The sequence below is a fragment of the Amaranthus tricolor genome, chromosome 8 (assembly GCF_026212465.1).
Source record: "Amaranthus tricolor cultivar Red isolate AtriRed21 chromosome 8, ASM2621246v1, whole genome shotgun sequence".
Classification (NCBI taxonomy): Eukaryota; Viridiplantae; Streptophyta; class Magnoliopsida; order Caryophyllales; family Amaranthaceae; genus Amaranthus; species Amaranthus tricolor.
This window is the reverse complement of record NC_080054.1, coordinates 29,956,128-29,981,250: the sequence shown is the minus strand read 5'-3', so window position 1 is coordinate 29,981,250 and position 25,123 is coordinate 29,956,128. Positions and strand designations below refer to the sequence as shown.

At 32.1% G+C, this 25,123-nt stretch overlaps 2 protein-coding genes across 4 annotated transcripts; one reads left to right on the top strand and one right to left on the bottom strand.

Annotated features, from left to right (window-relative positions):
• The first annotated feature begins 316 nt into the window (after nucleotides 1-316).
• On the top strand, nucleotides 317-4,976 carry LOC130820636 (ranBP2-type zinc finger protein At1g67325-like). Of its 2 annotated transcripts, none has more exons than XM_057686086.1 (10): nucleotides 317-516; nucleotides 758-803; nucleotides 2,241-2,356; nucleotides 2,462-2,729; nucleotides 3,450-3,526; nucleotides 3,607-3,652; nucleotides 3,761-3,870; nucleotides 4,011-4,035; nucleotides 4,127-4,278; nucleotides 4,514-4,976. In XM_057686086.1, the coding sequence occupies exons 1-10, from the start codon at nucleotides 508-510 to the stop codon at nucleotides 4,514-4,516; spliced, it is 852 nt and encodes a 283-aa protein (XP_057542069.1). In that variant the 5' UTR covers nucleotides 317-507; the 3' UTR covers nucleotides 4,517-4,976. The 2 variants fall into 2 exon arrangements, with proteins under 2 accessions (XP_057542069.1, XP_057542070.1); XM_057686087.1 differs by having other exon boundaries at nucleotides 360-516; nucleotides 2,462-2,723.
• A 3,018-nt stretch (nucleotides 4,977-7,994) lies between these two features.
• LOC130820635 (squamosa promoter-binding-like protein 12) lies at nucleotides 7,995-13,984 on the bottom strand. 2 transcript variants are annotated; one of them, XM_057686084.1, is made up of 6 exons: nucleotides 13,725-13,984; nucleotides 12,045-12,163; nucleotides 10,897-11,619; nucleotides 10,310-10,446; nucleotides 9,029-9,286; nucleotides 7,995-8,493 (listed from the first exon to the last, which is right to left on the bottom strand). In XM_057686084.1, exons 3-6 carry the CDS (start codon nucleotides 11,526-11,528, stop codon nucleotides 8,183-8,185), a joined length of 1,338 nt encoding a protein of 445 aa, XP_057542067.1. In that variant the 5' UTR covers nucleotides 11,529-11,619; nucleotides 12,045-12,163; nucleotides 13,725-13,984; the 3' UTR covers nucleotides 7,995-8,182. The 2 variants fall into 2 exon arrangements, with proteins under 2 accessions (XP_057542067.1, XP_057542068.1); XM_057686085.1 differs by lacking the exon at nucleotides 13,725-13,984 and adding an exon at nucleotides 12,584-13,710.
• Nucleotides 13,985-25,123: the final 11,139 nt, after the last annotated feature.

Genomic DNA, 25,123 nt, shown 5'->3' with positions numbered 1-25,123 from the left:
CTCAACCCCAAAACGTAAACATTTGAGTTTATCAAAATCACAAAGACAGAGAAAAAATTGCAATATTCTTTGAAGGCGGGAAAAATCATAAACATTTAAGTTCTAATAAGAAGAAGTGACATGTGAAATTTTAAAAATTATAATATTTTTTAACAATTTATATATTTAAACACTGAACATATATTAAATAATATAATATTAAAGCCCTCAATTTTTAAGATACTACACAGTCAAAAATGTTAAATATGTTTAGAACCTCTCCCTAAAACCAAAATAATCACTATGGTTCGGTGCGTGTTACTCGGACCGTAATAGGTGTCAGCCCGAGCCCAGTGCGTCCAAAAAACAGGTTTTCTCGAGGAATATATTTTCTTTCAATTTTCCAGTTATCCCTTATTATTTACCCATTCTAATTTGTAATCGAATTGTAGAACCCTAATTTCTATATCTTCGTCAATCCACCTTTCTTCATCTGTCTCTTCGATCTCTTTTATTCTAACAATCTACATGTCTCAGGTACTACTCTTTCCCTTATGATTTCATTTCGAAATTCAAGCATTTTTATTTAATCTGTCGACGAAAATCAGGGTTTAGATTACTTTTCCCCCTCTGAATTGATCTAATTTTTATTTATTGCTATTATTGATTGACGTTTTTGGATTCTAGGGTTTCTAAAAGTTAGTACTATTTGATTTTGGGATTTTTATGTTTGGAAATTCAAAGAGTTATTGTTAAGAAAATTTGTGGATCTTTTCAGGTGGATAACAGAAATCCTTCCAACGCCAAGCGTGCTAGGACAGACGGTATGTATTTATTATTCTATTAATTGGCATTTTTGTGGCTTTTCCTTTTTGTTCTTCTTGATCGGTTAATCTATCAACTGAAGTTAGTTTCTATTAAAATGTTGCTATGTTTCCATATTTCATTGTTAATGTGTTAATATGAGAAATCCTTCTGGTGTTAAAAATTGAGGTGTCTAGACACACCGACATTAGGAGGCGCATATTTAATCATTCATTCATCCATGGAATGGTGAACTGTTTCCTTATCTCCGTGATCATTTGGGGAGAATGAGAATTGGGGGATTTTCCCTACGATTTGTAGGGAAAAAAGATATTTATTTTCTTTTAATGGATGAATGGCGTATTTGATAACTTAAAATTTGTTGTTCTGGTCTGAACGCCACAACCACTTATAGTTGCACTAAAAGTAGGAGATCTATGATGGATGACCATTTATTTGTTTATAATTTATCTTTCTTTTTTATTTGTTTATAATTTACTCATGGAGAAGCTATTATTATAGAGGTCTTGAGTTCTTGGCTTTGTTTAACTAGTGCTTGTGATCTGTATTTCTCAACACTAGCATAAGCAAGGTGAAAATTTTCTCTATTACGCATGCAAAGAGGAAAAACAACTTTTTGTACATTTAATATTGCTGTTATGTAATGATACACCCATGTCTGAAATTGCTGGCATCAAAATTTTACAAAGCCCCATTTGGCTAGTTTGTTGGATTAGAAACTATAATAGCGTGCTCTTTCTTTTTGAACTTTCCCCATTTCAGATGGATTTGGGACACTGGGTAAAGGAAGGGATGGGATGGGTGAGCTTGCGGCTTTCTTTTTCCTCTAGGGATGGATTTGGTTCAATAGAAAGGAATGAAAAACAGGCCACTTTTTTGTCCTTTCATTCCTTTCTCTTTCCTCCGCCTTTTTCCCAAATTACTCAAAGAATGACTCTGGAAAAGAACTGGGTGATGCCAGATTTCTAGAAGATATTGGTTGCTGTAGTTCTTATGTTTGAGAGTAATGATTTGGTAGAGTATTAATAATGGCAGCACAATGGGTTGGTGCTTTTACATGTTTCCTCTAAAAGTAACGCCTTTGATATTTCATTTTATTATTTGGCAATTTTGCTTGTCAGGGAATTGGTGAGTCATAGCATGCATGTTTGGAATCTTTGTATGGTGGTCTATTGGCAAGTTTTACTTTGATCAGATCAATTTTTTTTATTGCTGTTGTCTTGTTAGATTTTACCTTTTTCCTGAATCTGTATTTGATGAATTTCTTTTTTTTGAAACCTATTTATATATTTAGAGGTCAATCACGTCTAAGATGTTTAATTATAGCTGATTCCTAAATATTGCTCTATTTGTTATAAATGACCATGATACGGATGTATTTTTGTTTGTTTTCTTTGAAGCGATCTTTGCTTGTCTCCTCTACCTTGAATATGCAGGTGGCCGCAGGGAAGATGATTGGATTTGCCCTGGATGTGGCAATGTCAATTTTTCGTTTAGAACAACCTGCAATATGCGCAGCTGTACCCAGGCCAGGCCAGCTGATCACAATGCGGTAAGTGTGTTACTGAAAATTTTCCTCTTGGTTTTTTCATTTCTGACTTTGTTTTTCATGGTTGGTTTTAGTGGTATTCATTGTTATCCTACTGTGATCTTACAGAAACCTGCTTTAAGGCCAATGCAACACCCACAACCCTACTCTTATAATCCTCCATATGGAGGATCAGGACCGCCACCTTCTTCAATGTATTTGGGAGGGCCACCATACGGTTCTTCTGTATATAATGGATCATCAATGCCGCCTTATGATGTTCCATATTCTGGGGGGTCCCCGCACCACTACAACTATGGGAACAGAGGCAGCCCCTATCGACCAATGCCTATGTCCGGACCACCACCATATTCTGGTGGATCAATGATGGGTAATGGTATATTTTCTATTCATTCTCTTCCCACACCACTAACTGGTAATCTTTTGTTTTTTTCCTTTTGATCTTAATCCTTGAGTTCTCTGTTTTGATTGTCTAGTGGCTTATGTGGCCTTTTAAATAGCTATTTTTACCTATTAATGCCTTTATTGTTTTTGTGCTGTTAAATTGCCCTTAGAAAGCAAACATCCCATGAACGTTAGTTTTAAGAGCACGTTTTTAAAACCAAGTGGCATAAACTACTTATTGCCAGGGAGCTTTATTCCCTTGGAACCAGGAAAAATCTTTTTTGCTTGCCTGCATGTTACTTTTATTTTGGTCCCTAGGTAAGTGATCTTTTCCTCTTGGCAGGAAGAACTTTTTTTTGCCAAACATCTCAGATTTTTACTTCCCAGAAATTCTCCCCTGCCCAGGTTTTTTAAAGTCTACCAAGACTATTGCTTGCCATTTTCATTTATGCTAGTTTAACAATTTGGGTTATATATGGTTAAAATTACATTGTTGAAGGATGTTTATATTAATGTAATACAGATTAAATGAATCTGTTGTTATTTTAGTCTGGCTTTGACTAACCTTATAGAACTCACCCTACCTTGGCCCGACGTCCAATTTGACTTTTTAGTGATGCAATTGTCTTTATGGAGAAAGACTAGAATTCTTCGTTCTTATTCATGCAAGAGGGATTCATACAGTAATGACAACTTTTGGATACCTTCACAGGTGGAATGTATGGTATACCTCCACCAATGATGGATCGTTACGGCATGACCATGCCCCCTATGGCTCCCCCTTCGATGGTATGTCTTCTATGGCCATCATGGTTTATCTTTTTGACGGCTTTATTGGCATAAACATGATTGCTACTTATGTTTTCCAGGGCCCAAGGCCAGGATTTTTCCCTGATGACAAGTCCCAGAAAAAAGGTCGTTATCATTTTTGATTAGTCTGGAGATTATCATTTTTTTTTGTTATTGTTTTGTTTTTCTATTATTGTAGGAAATTTCTAACTCACTGTCTTGTTCTGACAAAAGATATGAAGCATGACAATGACTGGAGATGTCCTAAATGTGGAAATGTGAATTTCTCTTTTAGAACAGTTTGCAATATGAGGAAGTGCGGCACCCCAAAGCCTGGTTCCCAGGTTAGATTATCTTAAAATTATTTTGCGCCTTAGTGCAAATATCCTGCTATTTTAAAGTGTGCTTGTACAGTAAATTTATTTGTTCAAAAAGCTTATTTACTATATTCCTTTCTCTCGTTCTGCAATTGGATACATAATAGGTTCCAAAACAGGAGAAAAATTCAAGTAAGTCTTGTAGTACATAATGCTGTTCGGTTTTACTTTGATTTATACATATAGATTAGCTGACTTGACCTTTTTTCTTGACAAATTACAGACCAAAAGATGCCTGATGGCAGCTGGAAGTGTGAACAATGTGGCAATATAAACTACCCATTTAGGATTAAGTGCAATAGGCAGAACTGTGGTGCTGATAAGCCTGCTGAAGAAAAGGAATGCCCTTCTCCAGCTGAAGATGGAAATGAGCAGGTCTGTGGCGTGACACACTTTTGTACATCATACTGGTTATTTTTTTCATTACTTGTCCATTATATGTTTTTAATTTCTTTCATTTGCTTACATACTATAACCTTTTCTCATGATTGGGTTTCAAAATTACCCGTTTATGGGATTTTCACTAAATCTGCTTTAGTTTGTGTCTTCCTTTTTCTTGGTATTTTGTAAAGCCAAGCATATATTGATTTGCAATCATCTACTGTTCCAGTGAGTTCTAGGACATTATGATTGTTGGGAAGGTCCAGAGTTGTCGTCCAGCATGCTCAATATCGGTGTCTGGTCAGTCATGTCATCTTCATATTGCAGCGGTCTCTACCTTCTCATGATTTGTGTCGAGTTTTGTATTATTTGTTGTGATGTCCTTGTGGATCCTTTCTATAATGTCCAGCTAAGTCTGGGAAACTTTTACCTGAGGCATTTGTTCCGAAAATTAGGGTATTGTTACTATGAGATGAAATTATTCGACCTAGAGGTTATTTCAACATCTAATTGTGTTTTTTCTATATTATTGGGAGATCAGCAACTAAAGTCTGTACTATTAGTTATTTTGTAGTTTAAATCGTTAATGCCGCTTATGGCTCTTGTGTGTCTAGGGTTTTTTCATTGGTTCATCGTATACTTAAATAGAAGTGCTCCTGGTTTGTCGTATGGAAATCATTCTTACCCAGTCATCTAGGTTGCGACAATGTTTATTTTTTCTTACCAGTTTGGTGAGTGTTTTTGTGCCTAATGATTTTTAGCTTCTGAAGCATCCCCACTCCCCACGCAGCGATATATTGATGGGATTATAGCGTTTTCATACTCTTTGATGAGTTTAGAGGTGGTTGGAGCATATACATGCATGGTTTGGAATTTGTATGTGATTTATTATAGGATGATTATTGTGATGATTGGTCTTGAGCTGGATTGTTCTCAATTTTGTTATATGATGCCAAAGAACGTTGGGGTGCCTGGTTATCTTTTGCACTCTTACTTCCCCAAATTTTGAGTTCTGATCTATCATCGATGGGAAGTCAGCTTACCCTTGTTTTTAAAGTGCTGGTACATCTATTCTTTTGCTTCTTGACAAGGTGACGTATCACTCGAGCTTTCTTTTATGACATGTATTTCATTCCTTTTGGATGTTTGTCTTGGCCTTAGTCATTTGCCAATTAGGTTGGTCAGTTTGGTTAGTTTCAGGCATTGGCAAGCTGCTTTTCTAGTAATATTTTGTCAAGGTTCTTTTCAAGCCTGTTTCCGGAGTGAAAATTCTTTTCAAGACTCGAAATTAGGTTGATACTTGGTTTTGCTTTTCAGTTTAGGTATATCAGCTGGTTAATTTTTATTATTGGACCCTAAATTTGATGTCCAATCCATCAACAAAGTCTCGATTTTTGGGGCTCGTCTTGTAGGCTTTGTTGATGCTGTTTTTTTTCTGACATGAGGTTTATTAGTCCTTAGATTTCATGTCCTATTTTGGACCGAATCGCTAATAAAATGCCCTATTAAAAGAACGGTGCCTGTGAGTCTGTCCCTTGGAGTTGTATGGAGTAGCTAGTAGAGACGGTAACATTACTATTGGACATCATGTCCTGTCTTGTTTTCGTGTTGTAGCGTTGGCCGTGACTATTTGTTTCACATGCAAATCTCATGTTTATCTTTGATAGTTGATCATCTATTTTGAGTTATTTATGATTGAAGTTTGTATAAATATTTACAAATATTTCAAGGAAAACTCATTTTATTAAATTTTGGTATAGTTAGAAGAGCAAGAGGAGCAGTTGATAAAAAACTGATATTTTTTAAATTATATTCGTCCAACTAGGTGGGCTAACCTTTTATTTTTGGGGTATTCTTGTATTGTCCATATTAAGTTTTTGTTTTATTAATGTCTCTAAAAGGGGAAAAGGCGCAAAAAAATACAACTTTAGTGGTGGAACAAAATATTTAGAATTGTCAAAATAAAAATCTAATAAAAGTTAGTATAGGTGTTTATTCACGTTATAAAGTTAGTTTAAGAATAGGTGTTTTGGGTGTTCACGTTAATTTTTATATTATTTTAAATTTATTTTAGAGTTAGATTTAATTTCAAAGTTAAGGTAAATCATTGTGGCTGTTTTATACATCTATATCCGTAATTTTAAAAAGGAAGGGTGTAGTGTAGTGATTTATACTTGCAGAGAACTAAAATTGCAGCAATCGACATAAGTTGACTCTTGTTCTTTGGAATTAGCTATTAAAAATGACACGTTACAAGAAAATATTGTGGCTTTCAGTATTAAACTCAAAATCACAAATGAGTGGATGGAAGTAAGATGTGTGCTTGATTGTCGGCAAAGTAGACGCACTATTATTATACTCTGTAATTTTCTTTTAAATATTTTTTTAAAACTTTTGGAATTTACTTAATTGTACATTTCAAATTGAATAAAATTGTGTTTGGCCTTTGGGTTTAATTAGATTGATTGGTTATTGGATATTATTGATTTTTTGTTTGTTTAACGATTATAGTTGGTAAAATTAGTTATTGAAGATTTATTATTTGAGAAAAGCTTTTCTAACAAGCTAAAAAATAATGAAGCAGCCGACTTAATTAATTCTTTCAATTTTTACATTAATTGTTGTTAGTTTGACCAATCAAAATGTCAACAAACATCAAGTTTAAACAAGTTCAATTTTCATTTACAAAACAATGTGATTTGATTGAATGCTTTGTTAGTTAATTTTGAACACGGTGTTATGAATAATTTATTTTGTTTCAACATATTTATCATACACTATTATAGATAGTTTACCATTTAATCATCTATTTATTTCAAAAAGCTAAAATGTTTTAATAATCTATTTTTATTAAACATTCGTATTGCCTAAGATGTTCAGTAAAGTCAAAATAATAGAGAAAAGAATTTGAAACTCCTATAATGAAGGCGAACTACTAAACTGAAATTGTATTTAAAAATTAAAGAATTGATATCAAGTACAACTAATTAATTATCGCCTCTTAAAAATTTTTATAGATCAATTTTTAACTTTACATGATATTCCTAAAAACTCTTGCTACGTGTGTGGGACTGTGGGTAGGGAAACACATTTAGGACTATAAAATAGTGTATTTCCAATTTTAATAAGCATTGACGGGCCATTTTTTTTAGTTTAGAAACTGGGAGGCTATCCTAATCCTCATTTAGGATAGTGAAACTTAATTTCTTTAAAAATATTAGAGAAAGTAAAAAAATTTGATATTGTATTTTTTTGGTACTTGATTAGATTTATGCATGATTTTTTTATCTTATTGTTTTTAAGGCGTAGAGAAAAATTAACAATTTTATCTAGTATTTATGTAAAAATATATATTTTTTTTCTACTAAGAAGTGGTAATTTTTAATTCAAGAATTATTCAACAATCAATATGATCTTATATTTTATTTTTAATTCGTCAATAAGTTAAAGTAAAGTTGTTAAATATAAAGAAAATAGAAAATATTAATGTGTTTTCCTTTTAAATCTTTCATAACTTGAAATGCTTTGTTTTTGATGAATAAAATCTCCAATTCCCTCCACTTTCTCATATTTTAACAAAGCGTTTACGAGCCGATTGTCAAAAAACCTACCGATCACCCCTCACCACTCCGAGCTTATGCGGAAATCAAAGAGCAGTGTGCAGTGTGCAGTGTGCATTGTGCATTGTGCATTGTGCATTGTGCTAATGATGCAACTTGAAAAATCCTTTCAAGTGTTTAAAAATTCAGAACATTTACCTAAAAAAATTAGCTAATATGTTCGTACCTAACCACAATATAACTTGATAAACTTAATGGTTTAGCATGAGAAAATCCCCTTCATGTCTGCATTAATAACATCAATCACATGAAAACTACTCTGCATCACCGAGGGCAAGCTAGTAATGATAAAAGTTGGACTCGTTCGGTGCTTTGAACAGCTCGAAAGTCGAAGGCTGCGAGCCAGACCCAGAAGTGGATGGCTGATCAACTTGCCAAAACTCCGAAGAAATGGGAGGGCCACCCAGAGACGCTGTATGCATGGCAGGTAATGGCTGAGTCAAGGAGACGTGATTTGTATGCATAGAATGATCGAGTATTGAAGGTTCCGGGTCACATGAACCCCATGAATTTGTTGACAGAAGAGAGAGAGCACGGAAATCTTGAGCCGCAGCCAAGTTGTTCAGTGGTGCCAAGGAGACGGGTAAACCTACATTCGTTCATCAATCAATATCAATAAAAACGGAACTTATGTTAGTTCTTGATGATTGAAATTCGCCATCGGTTCTCATTGAAGGATCGCGTTTGTTATACACATCTAAACACTAAGTTCAAGTTTCCGCGGTTTCTGCTTGGAATCAAGACTAATTCAGTGTAATATAATTCGCCAATTAATTTGCTTTTTGAATTCGCGATTCGCTCAAAATAATCCTAAAATAATCAAAAACCGACCATAATTTGCTTTCTTTGATTCGTGATTCGCATGTAGATTAGTGAATCGTGTGACAGTGAACTAATTAGTTGCATTTTCCCGACCAGCCCGTCTTGTATGAGACCACCTCACCGTGAGACGGGTCCATACAAAAAGTTCATTAGTAAAAAAAAAAATAAAAACAACATTACCACTTGTACAGAAAGCAGTTTTTTTAAACTAATACTTTAGATTGGCCCAATTAAAGTTATCTTACGATGAGACGGCCTCAAAAAAAAATTAGTGTTTCCCAATAGTATTATAATAAAAATACCTCGCTGGAAGACGTCAGATGAATCACCACCCTTAGATGGCATCAACCGAGCCGAAAAAGAAGAGACTTCGTTGGTTGTCGGGTTTTGGAGAGCAGTGTGGGATGCATGCAGCTCATTATAGGCCACCGATTTCATGTTAGAAGGCACACCAGGTTTTGCCAGCGTAACCTTGGAATCATTTGCACTACCCCAGGTACCAGGCCTAGTCTGAAGCATTGGTACCTGGTCGAAAGAAAAATTCAGTGAATTCCTGCCCTCTGCAACATCAACCACAAGAAACAATAAGCCATTGTGAACCTAGGGAAGTAATGCAATATACGAAGGCGCTAATCCATCTACTTCATCTACCGACCAAATTTTACAACAGTTCGTCTTACATGAGATTGTTTCACGGTGAGACGATCTCAAAACAACAAACCCATAAGCTAAAAGTTTTTATTATTAGAATATTTAATCCAAATATGAGGCATATCTCACCATGAGACCGTTTCATACAAAAACTTGTGATTTTACAAATAGCACATATAAAATCCCATTTTGTACCGGATTTATCGAAGCTACAGAAACAAAATATGAACACAATTTGTTCTCCTGAAACCTATAGTCCCCTGCAAGACTAGCAAATGGAGATACCTAACGGTCACCAGCAATGTTCAATTGAGGGCATGGGCAAACGATAGATACACTATAAATTTTTAGGCCATATTTATTTTATGTTCTTTTCGCAATCTTGGGGCCTAAAAACAAAAGCAACGTAAATGGCCGTTTCTTGGGGTATCCCAGGTAGCCGACCGCCTAGGCCCCCGAAATAAATGGTGCTATTCAGGTCTGGTTTCGAGCTAACACCTTTTACGTGATTTGTTTGTAAATCTTTTTTATATTTAAAGTAACATAAAGTTGCATACATTTTGTTTTGAATTATTTTTCTTACGGTGGAAAATTTTTTATCTTTAATATAATGAAGGCCTCATTTTAATAAACATCCCAATAATAAATAGGACCTCTAAAATCTTTGCTCCACCCCTAACTAACATTTGATGCCCCTTAATTTAATGCACCTTGCACAATGCTAGAACCACCCCTGATTGAGGATATAAATAAGGAACTACCACCTTCCATACTTGGAAGATCACACATACATAAAACAATCAATTGTCAATTCTGATCTCTAACTAGGGATCCCCTCAAATAAAGAACTATTCACAATTTCACATGTTGGATATTGTGAATTAGATAAGCTAATTAGTTGATTTAACAAGGAGAAAAGCAGCAAGCAATACCATATAAAGAGGATGTCAGTCTCATAGTGTTGAATTGAATGACCTCTGGCCTTGGCTTCCGGCGGCGTGCATTATGATCAGAAAGACGCCTGCGGCAGCTTCTTTTCTTCTGGTCGAATTCTGAAAGGCTGTGGAACCTTCAATAACAAGACAAGTACAATCATGTCAGAAATAGTGTCACATGATGCGCTAATCTCCTCACAAATAAAAAAACGAATTATGATCGATTTTGGACTATTTTTAGATCATTTTAAGCGAATCACAGACTCATAAAATTTATGAATTCATTGGTGCTCAACTTCTTTTCTTCCAGTCGAATTCTGAAAGGTTGTGGAACCCCCAATAATAGGACAAGTCATGTCAGAACTAGTGTCACATGATTCACTAATCTTTTCACGAATAAAAAGCCAATTATGGTCGGGTTATGGACGATTTCTAGATCATTTTAACCGAATCACGAATTCATAAAGCGAATTTTATGAATTCGTTCGCAACTTATGTAGTTATGTTAGGTTAGAAAGTTCGATGAACCAACAAACTGGGAAATCAAGCATAGAGTAAAGCACAAGCTCCCAGAAGTAACAAACCTGCTGCATTGTTGACAAAATCTTCGTTCGAGTCCATTTATTACGACCTTTGGACTTTTCGAGTGATTTTCACAGACTCGATGCTTCCGGTGGTAATCTTTCGCAGACGAAAGATCAAGACTGCACCCTTCAACTTGGCAGCACGGAGACTCTGTGCTAACGGGTGTAGATTTTGACTTCTTACCAACGGAATCAGGAGGAACAGAAGTCCGAGCAATGTTCTTCACATTATTAGCCCCAGAAACGTCTCCAAAGTAAGTCCGCTTCCCAAGTTCCAAAGCGATCAAAGATTCACCTGATGCAGCTGAGCTTTCGATTGTTGGGGAAGTTTTTGTTGTCCCATAATTACTAACCAATGAAAATTGGGTTCCTTTGAGCTCTCTATCTGTAGATGAATCGATAGAAGCCGATTTTGAGCTTCTCGAAGAGGAAACATATCCCAAATCAGAACCAGTACCAACATCACTACGACCTCCAGACGAACAGAAAGAACCGCTTTCAAATCCTTCGATTCCCTCAATTTCAGACTCTACTAACTGCGATTTCTTGGGTGCTTCAGAACCTTTCAATTCGTACATAACGTAATTTTCCCAATCCCACAAGATGGGACTTTTTGGATTCAATTCCATCATCGAAATCGCGTTTATGAATTTATCTTGAAACTAGATTAATCCTCAAGCTCCAGAACATACAAGATCTTGCCAGTATCAAATCCCAACAAACCTAATTGAAGATACAAAAAGAATCAATGAAATCTTCAAAATATTGAAGCATTTCACAGAAACAGCTTAAATGATGAGAGAATAAAAAACAAGAAATGAAACATATCCTGGCGCCTCCTTGATATGGTATCTGATGGTTGAGGCCCAAATTATATTATACTCTAACAAACACCAAATAAAACAATTCCTATGTTCCTAAGAATTTGCTACGTTACATCCAAAAGGTTTCAACCCTCCCATAACCTGATCCATCTATGGGCAGGATATACTGGTGTGATGATGATCCAAACAGTTCTCATTTAGATTTGCGTCACATAGTAAATTCAAAGAGACAAACCAGTATTCGACATTTTAGCAAGATTCAATCCACAATGACAGCAGCATTAATGATTCAACTAAGTTGTAACATATCAGAAAAAACCATACCTTGAATTCTAAAGAACAAGTACCAAAGCATAATCAGCAATTGTGCAGCATAAAATCTTCATGATGCCTTAATTTATACCAAAACATGATTCATCATCTCACTTTCAGCTTAGATGAACCTATATGTAGTGTACACACACAAAATCAGTTTTTGGGTTTTCCAACACATACAACAATTCAAGATAAGAACTACCACTCAAAAGTCCATAAAAACAATCAACAATACCAATCATTTTCTACAACTTTTCTTTCTTCTTTAAGTTCTTAAGCTAAGTACAATACAAGAGAGTTTTATCCCCTCCAAAGAAAAACCTATTCTCCTTGTTTCACAAGCACCAACCACAAACAAACTTTCACACTAGGAAAAGGTACTTATATGCAAATCACCAAGGGTCTACCAATAAATAACTATTTGTTGAAGTTGTCGGTAAGTTTAACTAGTTAGAAGTATTCGCTGATTTGCTGGTACACTTTTTATGAAAAAAGATGGAAAATTTACCATTACCCATTAAACCTATTTGAAAAGTAAGCTTCTTTACCTCTTCATATTACATTATTGCACCATAGAGTGGATTGGGTGTTTCATATTTTAAGAACATCCAATAAACCCACAAGGCCACAACTCTTCCCTACTTTCTCTCTCTCTCTCTCTCCAATTATTTGTGGCAACTAGTCTATTAGTCACCCAAAATGAATTGAAAGCTTTTACTTTTCATTCTTTTTACAGCCAACAAAATAAACCCATAAACCTTTTCTTTAAATCTTTTTAAAAATCTTGCAAATTACAAAAAAATAATGCCCACCAAATCATTATAGATCTAAGAAGACCCCATCATATTAAAAATCTTCATTGATTCCAAACCTCAATGGATCCATCAAAACATCAAATCCTATATTATCTTTTGTAATTTGAAAAATTGAGAAAATAAAAAAAAAAGCATAATGTTCCATTCCATTCCACCTAAATTGCTACATTAGACTTATCAACGTGAGCTTTTAAGCTTATTTGTAGCAATCTAAACGGGACAAATAAAGTAAATAACACTCCATTAATCAAACAATTTTACCCCTCTTAGAAAAACACAAATGACAAATTGTAAAGAATGGAAGAAAGTGGATTCCTTAAAATTTTTATTCATTAAAAATGTGATGTTGATCTTTCCCATAATCCCAACATATACTAGTAAAAAGGATACTAGTCAAAAGTCAAGTTCCTAACTTTTGGAGAGAATAAAAACCAGCACACGTTCACACAATCATCAATACAAATATTTTTCAAATAAAAAAAAAATCTGAGATTTTGCCTCTTGCTTTACTTCAAGAGCTCGTTCAGTGGGTTTTTTTTTTTTTTTTTTTACCAAGCAAAATTAAATTAGAAGCAAATAAAACGACACGTTTTCTTAACCCATTGCAAAAAGAACCTTAATCACACAAATACCAATAATCAATGGAACAGCTATTTGTAGAAGGATTTACAAAATGCAAAAATACCCAGATATGTTTTACCCAAATGAGCAAATTTCTGCATGAAAAGGCACTGAACCACACACTAAAATATCAATATTAGAGTAATAATAAAAGAATTATATAAAAAAATCAGGATACTATTAAGGGTAATTTATCGATTATTAAAAGATAAACAACCCATAAATAGAAAAATCAGGATACTAAAGTTCTTACCTTTTGGCCTAACCCCTTTTCTCTCTGAATAATCAATTCAAGTAAAGTAAAGCTACAATAAAATTTTCCTTTACGAAATTTTCTTTTTTTTTGGTTTAGATTTTATTTAAGCTTCTGTATTGAACCCTACTTTCACAAATTCCTATATGAATTCATGAGAGAGAGGAGAAGGGGGAGAGAGAGAGACAGACAAGTGAAAGAGAATTATTGTTATGGGGATTGTGCAAGGACAACTAGTAATCATACATGAAGTGTGTGGGAAAAAATCTAATATTGCGTGAAATATGTTTTATATGTTTTACATTTAATAGTTCATAATAGAAAACTTTTAGTTTTAGGATTACTTGTTTTGAGTGTCTATCATAAGATGGTCTTATATAAAACGACCTTATACGATTAAATGATTATAAGAGAGCTCATCCACAAGATCAGCTAGTCTCTTGAGAATCCGTATCTTTGAGAAACGTATCTTAATCCCAACCCATTAAAGATTAATACGTACTTATCGTATTTTTAATGCCTACTTACATTATTCTTAATGCTTATTTACCGTATCCTTAATGTCTACTTTTAATATCTTAAATGTCTACTTACATCATTGTTAATGCCTACTTATAATATTCTAAAAAATATATTATGGGCCGGCCTAATTAGAGATGATCTCTCAAATAGACCATCTCTCACAAGAATTTGTGCCACAAGTGGAGATGGTCATGGAGCGGGTCTGGCCAGACCCGGACCCGGTCCCTTTTATTTTTTATGGACCCAGACTCGGATCCGGACCCTAAGGATCCAAAATTTTCAGACCCAGACCCTCCAAATCTGGCGGGTCTAGGGTCCTTACTGGGTCTTAAACAAAGTTTCTTTGATTTGTTAAAATTGAACTTTTTGCGAGTCTTTTTGTCTTTTGTAAGCAACTTATTATCGTATTTGTAACATTTGGGAAATTAATATTTTAAGACGAGTAAGTTTAAGATAATTATCAGTGCAAGAATGATCTTAAATACACATGACATGAAACATTCTCAATTTAATTTCTTCCCTCCTTTCCTTTTCTTTTATTTTGATTAAAATACCCAAACCCTAATTTCATTTAACAAAACTAAAATCAAAAATTTGCTCTCGTTCCATTTTAAGCCATTCGAAATCCCTTGCCTTCTATTCCTCTGAATTTCGCAGTCTTCTCCCTCAAAATAACTCTGAGAATTCGAGTATAGAACAATGGCTTTTCGTGCTTTCTTTCCTTGCCATTTTCACATGAAACTTTCGAAATTATCAACAATGGTGCCTTGTTCTAATTGCTTTCGCCTTCTTGCCTGATTCTTGAACAAACAAACATAATTTTTCCTTCTCATTCCTCTGAATTTTGATAGCAAGTACCGCACCTCCGTTCTCCTCTGATTGTATCGCTCAAAATACAAATAGCTTGCCTTCTTATTCGTAACATGAAGTGGGAAAACAAGAACATCTTGCTTTACTTTGGTGACTTTTACCTTCTTAAATCCTTATGTAATTCTAAATATTTATGTATATATTCTCTTTGCTCCATTATATCTTAATTTCTATTTCAATGCATTCTTTCCGAATTCATCAAAAATGATCAATAATTGATTCAAGATTTATTAAAAATAATTGTTTTGGCCATTTAATTGGACTAAGTGACCATTAGTAGCAAATTATTGGATCTTGGGATAAGTTCTTGAATCTTAATGGTTAGTATGAAATTATTAATTTTACGGGTCTTGTTGAGGAATATTTGAAAGTAATGAAATATTGGATAATTGGTGTTCTTGATTTAATTATGTGAGTCTTGGTCAAGTTACAGTCGTAGGAGGAAATGTAATAAGTTATATGTTAGTATAGTTACATCGAACGCACGCTGGTGACGTTATGATATTGTCATGCTTTAGGATACGACTATGCGATAAGCCCTTCTAGTCAACTGCAGTGAAATGGTCTCAACTTCTCAAAGCGACATTGTCGGTGAGTACTAACAGTCCCTTAAAGGGTCTGATCAGACTATATTCTTGAAAATAAACTTTTTACTAAAGCTCTTTTGAATTGGAAATTGTTGAGACAAATGTTGTTGTGAATGTTTATGCTGATATTATGATATGATCAATGGATCGGGCTTGCGAGCTGGTCATTGACGGAGTTGAGGAACATTGTTCCCTGCTCCCTGTTTTTGAAGCGAATTGTCATTGAAATATTGACTAGCTTCACCCGAGAGCGACATAGCCTTAGAGCTATAGGGCACCTCTCAAACTAGACTCCCTGTGCGCACATAGATCTAGGGAACTGATGTTGCTTTTAAACCTATGATATGATTTACTGTGTTTTGTTGTTTTGGATTGTTACTTCTCATTCTGTTTAATCTGATCCCCTGTTGTTTCCATCTTTTAGTTTGTTTTGGATGGGTTAGCAGTGTTGAATAGCGTTCCAAGGATGTATATTGAGCTGAGCACGTGGGAATTTGTAGTTTTGTATTAGGTTTTTTGATAAATGTATATTAGTCTTGGTTGTGTTGGTTATATTGGAATTTAAGTGAATTGTATGATTATCTTGTGTTTTAGTTAGATGATTGTTTTGAGATTTAGCTGAGTTGATCATGTTAAAGAGCATGTGACTCCTTTAATCAAGTTTTGGAAGTATGATTTCGGTTTTCTTGGGAAATGAACCCCGTGATGACCCTATTTACTCAGTCAACGATAAGTCGGGTATTTACAGTATTACAAACACTTGTTCGAGTTCATGAAATTCAAATACAAAATAATTACTAAAAACTAAAAACACTTGTCTAAATGCGTAATTAAAAACCAAATTGTCTAAATACATAAGTAAAAACACTTGTCTAAGGGGCGGGTCCAGGGTCTGGGTCTGGGTCCGGGTTGGGGTTTGGGTCTCGAGGTTGGGTTTGGGTCCGGGTCCAGGTCTGCACCTTGGGACCCGAACCCAGACGGCCAGACCCTTAAAAAATGGGCGGGTCCGGAGCAGGTCGTCCTAGACCCATGACCATCCCTAACCACAAAATTAGTTAGAGATGCTTATTTGGGTTATTGGGTTAATTTTGGATTAGGTGTTTTAAGTTGGATTGAAATCGAGTATTGTACTTATATTGTTTTATACATAATTGTAGATTATTTTAAAAATCGGTTCAAATCGGGTTTGATTATAAGGTCGTGTAAATATCAAGACATCAAATATGTTTTGAATAACTCTGAGACTAGTATAATTAGTAAAAGAGTTTACTTGCCTATAAATTATATATCAATTATATATAATTCATATAATTCAAAATTTTAAGATTAGAACTTGAAATATGAAGTCTAGTGGGTTTGGAATTCGAATTTGAACCCAATTAATTTTTTCGTAAAAAATACAATCAAATTTAAAATCGACAAGAGTACATTCATATACAAATAATATCAAATTCATCAAAGCTTCCAACTTTTTTATTGAAATAAAATAAAAGTACATAATAAGCCATATGCCCATATCCATTATACGCCCTAGTCGCCAATGGCAAAGCTTAGTCTAGGCTGGTCGGGTATGCCCCCCAATATATTTTTTGTATTAGAATTTTTATTTGGCCCCTCCAAATTTGTTTTAGTTGATTGTTTTAATATTTGGTTGATCACCCCATAAATATTGGTCAAAATTCATCGCTAATACACACCTAATTTCCAAATTACAAAGAAAATAAGTTCAAAATACACGACCCAATAATCAAATTTCAGATTAATTAATTACGTTTTAATGTAATTAAATACAAAATTACTTAGTGCATAAATAAAACCATAAGCAAAAAAGCTTACACAGCCAAAAGGTGTTTAATCAATAGATGAAAAAGCTAATATCGAGTGAAGTTATAACAAAAAATATGAAATTCTAATATATATTTTAATAGAGACTTGCGTAGTTAAGTTGTTTATAAAAAAGTTACAGGTTAAGCTTGACTAATTAATCCTTCATGAAAAATCAAATAGCTTAAACAATATTATAAAAAATAAAATAACAATCTAATGGAGTATTTCATAAAATTTTAAGTGTCTTTTTATGTTCAATATTAAAACTTTATGTTCAATAACAATCAGAACCAAGAGTTTAGGAACAAACTAGGGGTAGCTCCTATATTTAAAAAAATGCGCGAAAATAGATTGAGGTGGTTTGGACATATGCAGAGAAAGACTTTCGACGCCCCTGTGAGGAGGGTAGAAAACATTATAGTAAAAAGTAAGAGAAGTCGAGGAAGACCCAAGAGAACTTGGGACGAGTAAATAAAAGTTGACTTGTATGAGTTACACCTCTCTGCGAACCAGACTAGGGATAGGAATAGTTGAAGACGCCTTATCTACGCCTTAGATTATTGATGTCCTCTGAGTGTCCCTTTTGTGTCTTTAACCTCTTGCTTTTCTAGTTTCCTTTCTTTATGTTCTGTGTTTTCTTTTGTAGTGGGTTCTCCGTATTATTTATACGCCTTTTAGTTATCCTACAAGTTTTCTGGTTAAACACTGATTTTGGGGTAATTATTTACTCAATTACTTCAATAATGAGGATGTGAATATATATACAGGAGTACTACTTAGGTTTACCTAAAATAGCTGATATACAAAATATACACTTGCCCTAATTAAGATAAGTATATTTGTTACCATAATATAACACTACACGTGTATCTACGTCTCTTTATCTTCTTCGAGCCAGGGGACTCCTTTGGCCCGCTCTCCTTTATAGGTATGAGTTGCCGTCGTCTTTCCCTCCCCAGACCCTGTCCTTAGTATTCTATGAGCGGGAGCAACTGGGTCGGATGATGATGATGATTAAAACTTTATCTCAAATTTTCTAGTACACATTACTTCATTTAATTTTTTTTTTATTTTTTTGTATTATTACTCATTTTAATTGGGCTTCTACTTGTTTGTCTTTTCCATAGTTGCACTAGTAGCATTACATGACCTTATCTTGATTGTTTCATATTTTTTGGGGCATTCTAATCGTGTAGAAATTGGTGGTACCACACCACTACTTTAACTTATTCTCAAATTTTGTTTCAAAATATAGGACTTGTAGATCTAAGGTTAAATTGAAGTTTAGTCATTTTCACTGAGCAACTTGTTTTCAATAGACTCTAAAATTAAATTGATTGGGAAAGTCACTATCCAAAGGGTTAGGCGACATCTTTACTTACTTTTAATATATTTTTTTTGAGTTACAGTGTAGATTTGGGGAGGAAATCAATAAAAATCAAATTTAAATTTTATCTGAGAAATAAGATACTTACCGCTAATAAGACAATACTAAATTATCAATTATCACTATGTTAGCTTTCTAATATTAAAGTCTATATGTTGATTGTAATATGCATTTATGCACTTATCTCTACAAAGGTTTGACTTAAATCACATGGCAAAAAATTAGATATATTTTGAGTATTTTTGGTAAATTATATACTTGTTATAAAGGATTATGAGTACATGTTATATGTAACTTGTATTATATGCTATATTGATTATGGATTGTTTAGCAATTAGTTGTTAGGTTGTTATTGGTGGTTGTTCTAGTTGACTTGTTTGACTTGTTTGTAAATTATAATATTAATTTTCTATTAACTCTTAATTTAATTGGTTAAATTAACTATAATCGTTGTTTAAGTTAATTATCATGAAAAATGTTTTATCATGAAATTGTTTGGATTCATGATTTTTGAAATTTACATATTCAGAAGTTATTTCTAATAATTAAACTTTATATAACATGAAAATACTTGGGCAAGTCGGTCAATAGTCTTGCTCTTTGAAGTAAGGCCAAATAGACGTATATATGATTTAAGTCTTTTACAAACAAAAGCAAAGTTAAAACTTTGAGATAAACAAACGACTAAAAATTTTCATATTAATAGTAAAAGATTTGTAAGTGGAAGGATTGAATATTAACAAAAGTATAAGGCATCTGTAATTGTTTCGTTATTTTGACGGTGAGAACTACAAATACAAAAAGTTAATAATTTATTCGGCAAAATATCTCATATATACTACAATATCACTATCTTTTAGGTTGACTTGTGACTAACCTTCGTCTACTAATAATTTTGCTCATTCCTATAAAATACTTTATCTTATCAATAATAGAAAGCAAAAAGTCAAACTTAATTAACAAGCTATTGCATTATAGTAAAAAAACATTCAATCCGTTTAAATTTGTTAAATATAACAATACTAAAGAGTATAATAAAATAAAAAATTTGAAAGACGATATTCTCTTATATAGACAGTTGGTGTATTTAAGTAGCTTAACCAAAAAAAAAAAAAGTAAATACTTTAATTATTTAAACTAACTAAAAAATCAACAACCCGTAATAACGTTTATTTGCCAAATAGCTCCATATTTATTTGGATGTAGCAAATGTTGTCCAAGGTAAGTACACTTTGCTTATGATATTATATTTTTTTTAGCAACTTGTACTTGGTTTTGCCTAGACTATTGGAATAAATTAAAAGTTTTTGGAGGACTTAAATTACAATTTATAATTATGCCAAATGAGTACTTTAATTATAATTATTCCCTTTTGGCTCATGCATTTTAGTCTTCTAGTACAGATATGATTCATCATTAAAAAAGAACTAACTTGTAGTTGAAGTTTACTGATAAGCTAGTAAAAAAAATCTTATTTTTCATGGATAAATATTAAATACAGTATCTAAATGGTCATTTTTACATGTAAATCAAATTAATTTAATTATGTTTTTGTGTATATATTTCAATATTGTTAATAGTTTTTTTTATTCAGATGATACGAACCATTACCCAGTCTAGTTCAAATTTAAATTCTTCTTGTTGATATATTGAGTCAGGTTCAACTTTCAACCAAATGAAGTATTGATTTCCATGCATAAAAAAATGATTTAAAAGCTAATTTGGGTTTAATTAGTAGCTTCATCCCGATTATTTGATTCAGGTTTCTCTAGTTTGTAGTCGATTTTTCATATTTAAAATTAAGATTTTAATATTTTTGTTTTATTAGTAGTTTGTAAAGTTAATAACTTAAAAGATCTTATAAATCAACTATTTGTAAATAAACGTATAAGTTGATAAAATTTTGGGCCAAAGGTAGTTTTCTCATGGGTTTTATATACTCTACTCCATAACCCGCACAATGGTAAAGTTTCAATAAACCAGAATTTAATTAAATTTTCAAAAAAAATTTAAAAAATATTTCTTATTCAGCATGTCACAAAAATGCTGACAGTGATTTTTTTAGAAATGAAAATATAGGTTTTTTTTTTTTTTTTTTTTGAGATTCCTTTTGTTAACTATTATTATTTCTGTACGAAATTTAGTTAAATATGTAGACGGGGAAGAGATAAATTACTTTCCTCAGATTCTTGCATGAGATGGTCTCATTGAGAGACATATTTCATATTTAGATTAAATAGCTCAATTATAGAAACTTTTAGCATATAAGTTTTTTGATTTGAAGTCGTCTCACCATAAAACAGTCTCATACAAGACGAATTTATTAAAAGTAGTAAGTAGTAACTATGGTTTATTGAAAGTTAGTACTTCTATTTTTCATTTGGACTTGGCCATGCTCATGGGGACTGTAGGTGATGTTTGGGCTTTTGGGTTGAATTTGTCAGTTTGTAATTATGTGCTATTTGGGCCTTTGACAACTACCTAATTCCTACAACTAAATGCTATCGAAAATGGGTCTAATCCAGTAAAGCTATTTTTTCGGATAATGTTCTAAATTTGTAATTTGTCTACACCTTTCCTTCTCTTAATCTAGTATGTAATTATTTTTTAAAAAAAACTCAGCTGAATTAAAATGGATTTAATAAAATACGAATTAGTAACAAAAATGATTGTCAAAAAAATATGTAAAATGCATGGGCGTTGTTTTTACTACTATATATAGGGAATGTTAAATAACTAGGGACAGTCAAATGTCAAACGTTGGATTTAACCAAACTTAGATTCAGACACCATTAATTTTTGTGAACTTAAATCTGAACTTTAATTCGTAATTGACCTATGGATATATGTTGCTAAATTTGTCATAAAGACTAAATGAATCTTAATTTTAAATATTTGTCATAAAGACCAAATGAATCTTAAGTTAGATTTATATACTTAAATCATAAAGACTAAAATATAAATTATATGTAAATCTAATTTACCTCTAAATAAAAATAAGAAGTTTATAGTAACTCAAAAATTGATTACATGTTGGATATTAGGTCTAGTCCATGAGCAAATCTAGGTCTTAGACGTGTTTTGAATGGGCTTGAAGATCGTTGATCATGACCTATTTGTTTTAGGGAAATTTTATGTGGTAATTCTAAAAGTTTGATTTTTTCACGTGGTAATTAAAATTTTTAAAAAATCTACGCAGTAATCCTGAGGCTTACCAAATTGTTCTATCGTGACCTTTTTACACATAAAACGTTAGCAATTATTAATTTCGAAGCTTAAAGGTTACTGTACGCCTATTTATGCGATTCACCAATTCAAATTCCATGAGTTTCAAACTTTTTCCTCAAAACATAAACCCTAACTCTACCATCTTTCATTCAAATCATTTTTTTTTTCCAAATTCAAATGTGATTTGAAATGATGATTTGGATGAAAGATGGTAGAGTTAAGATTTACGTATTGGAGGGAAAATGTTGAAATTGGTGGAATTTAAAATGGTGAGTCGTATAAATAGGCGTATAGTAGCCTTTAAGCTTCGAAACTAACATTTGCTAATATTTTGTATGCAAAAAGGTCACAGTGGAACATTTTGGTAAACCTTAGGGTTTCCACGTGAATTTTTTAAAAGTATTAATTACCATATAAATAAAACCTTAAACTTACTACGTAAAAATTTTCTAAATTCAAACTCAATTGAGAACCATTTGGTGGTTTCCCACCTTAAATTTATTAATCACCTAAATATTATTTAATTTTATATGACTTTTTTTTTCAGAATAAGATGAACTTTGTCATCACAAAGATTTTCTAAATTATTTATCGGCCCATCAATTGAATTTATCACATTTCATATTTTGACAATGATTTTAATCTTTTATACATGTTCTCTCATTTAATCTAACGAATTTATTTTCTTTTTTATGTTACTCATAAATTTTTTTCTATCTATTTGTTGTTTTAATTTTATTCAATAACTAAAACTCAATTAATAAAATTAATACTTTTTTCGTTCCATTAAAACTGCATTATTTACTTTTAATAACTCTCGTATAGAATTTACAATGACAATTGGACATATGTGTATATCTTTAGTCGTGTATTTAAAGAGAAAAAAATAGTAAATACTACGGGGTGTTAGCAAATATTTGTTGGTTTATTAACTTTTTTCGTTGGCTTGTGTTTGACCGGTTAAAAGTGTTGATTGTTTTTGTTGGCTTTTAAATTAGTTGAATAAACCAGTTCTTTAGGGAGATATTTGGTAAAATTAATTATTAGTTGTGGATATGTATTGGAGAAAAAGTGAGGCAATAATCCAGAATCCATTGAAAAAATTAATAAAAAAACTTGACTTTTTATTTTGGCTTAAAAACCAACTTTATGATTTTGGTTTAAAATCAGCTTTTTAATTAGTGAAAAATCATTTACCAAATATTTTTTTAATTTATTTGATCAACTAAAAAATCAAAAACTACAAAGCAACTAAAAAGTCAATTTAAAAGTCATTTATCAAATACTATCTATATACTCTAAATAAGCAGCTTTAATCGATCTTTACTAAAAATGAGATAAAAACTATGAAATCTCAAAAAAATAGATCTTAAAAAAGATGAGTTGACGTGTGATTTATGTATGCTTTTTTTGACCAAATAATTGTAAGTACGTAATTATGCCAACCACTTAAATGAGTCACTTACTATGTCTAATCTATCATCATATCTTTTGATTGCTCTTTCTTCTTGCTTCATCAACTTTTCACAAGTAGGAGTACCCGTCCTTTAATTTATCTTTGAATCTTGAACTCTCTTAATTTCTAATCTTTGACTAGACATCAATTTCATATTCACATTCATATAACACTTTTTCTATTTAAAATTAGCCGATAAAAATTAACTATTTAGACTGTTAGATTAAAAATCAAAATAGTAGCCTTTTCATTTAGAAATCATTTCAAAATTTACATCACAGTAATTTATCGAAATATCTTTTAAACTGTTTGACCAACAAAAAAGTTATTTTCTTTGTTTCACTCATTTTATATTAATTGTCATTTTAGTTCGTCTCATTAAGCAGGGGATTGGGGAAGTTACATCAATGCTAATTTTAGATCAAGGGTTTGGTAATGAGGATAAATCAATTCAAGTCACAAGGGAAACAATCATGATGAATGTCATAATGATGATCATAATGAACTATATTACACATTACTCACCCCACCCAAAACCCTTCTTCAATTTTATCCTCTTTATCATTACAATAATTTTCAAGCTCCAAGCTTCAAAGTCATTCTTGGGTTTTTCCAATTATTTCCTTGTAATCATTAACATAATAACCTTCCATCTTTACCTCCACTTATCTATTTTCCATCATCATTAGAGTGACTTTCTTTTGTCTCCCAAAATCCTCTATTTTTTTATTTGTACTTCATGATTATTTCCCTCACACATAGATAATATTTATTTATTTATTTACAATTGTTTTAATAATTTAGATAATATAAAGTATTTTGTACTCAATTTAACATCATAATAATATAAATTTGCAAATCTACAGGTAGTGTCTAGAAGTCCATTATAATCATTCTAATTTCTAATCATGAATCATTATTCGTTATTAGTAAGTTTTATGAACTCCCCTTTTTATTAATATTATTGGTTTCAATTTAAGTTGATATTTAAGAAATCTAAGAGACTATTTTTTTCATGTATTTGGCTCACTGAATATATGTATAACTATTAATATATGGAGTAAAAAAGAGCATTAGAATATATATTATAGGCAATCAATAAGTTTTTTCTAAAAGTTTGAAAGAGAAATTTTATTCTAATAATTAGATTTAATCCCACCATGAAAATAGTTTTAATTCCGTAATTATATAATTATATATAAAGTGATATTCAACACGTTGGTTCGTCTTTTTATGAAAATCTTATGTTATTACTCTTTTGTTTCTTTGATTCTGTTATATTATAATTAAATAACTTTCATATAAAACCTCATAATATAACAAAATCAAAAAATAAGTATTCCTAATTAGTTGATGGATACAAATAATGAAACTTCTTAGCAAAGGAAAGACAAATGCAACAAACTTTCAATTAAAAAAAATAAAAAAGAAATGGAGACTAGGCCGTTAGGTTGATACAATTTGTTAATACTTGTATCGTACAAGAAACATAGAAGTATATAGTAGAATATGGTGAACAAAT

Bases quoted from the DNA above. Each gene is read 5' to 3' on its own strand.
- LOC130820635 (XM_057686084.1), bottom strand. From the start codon at position 11,528: ATGATGGAATTGAATCCAAAAAGTCCCATCTTGTGGGATTGGGAAAAT. The intron at 10,447-10,896 runs GTTTGTTACTTC...TTGTTATTGAAG, and splicing joins TTTTGTCAACAATGCAGCAG to GTTCCACAGCCTTTCAGAAT. The intron at 9,287-10,309 runs GTATTGCTTGCT...TTGATGTTGCAG, and splicing joins ACTGACATCCTCTTTATATG to AGGGCAGGAATTCACTGAAT.
- LOC130820636 (XM_057686086.1), top strand. The intron at 2,730-3,449 runs GTATATTTTCTA...ATACCTTCACAG, and splicing joins TGGATCAATGATGGGTAATG to GTGGAATGTATGGTATACCT. The intron at 3,871-4,010 runs GTTAGATTATCT...GATACATAATAG, and splicing joins CCCCAAAGCCTGGTTCCCAG to GTTCCAAAACAGGAGAAAAA.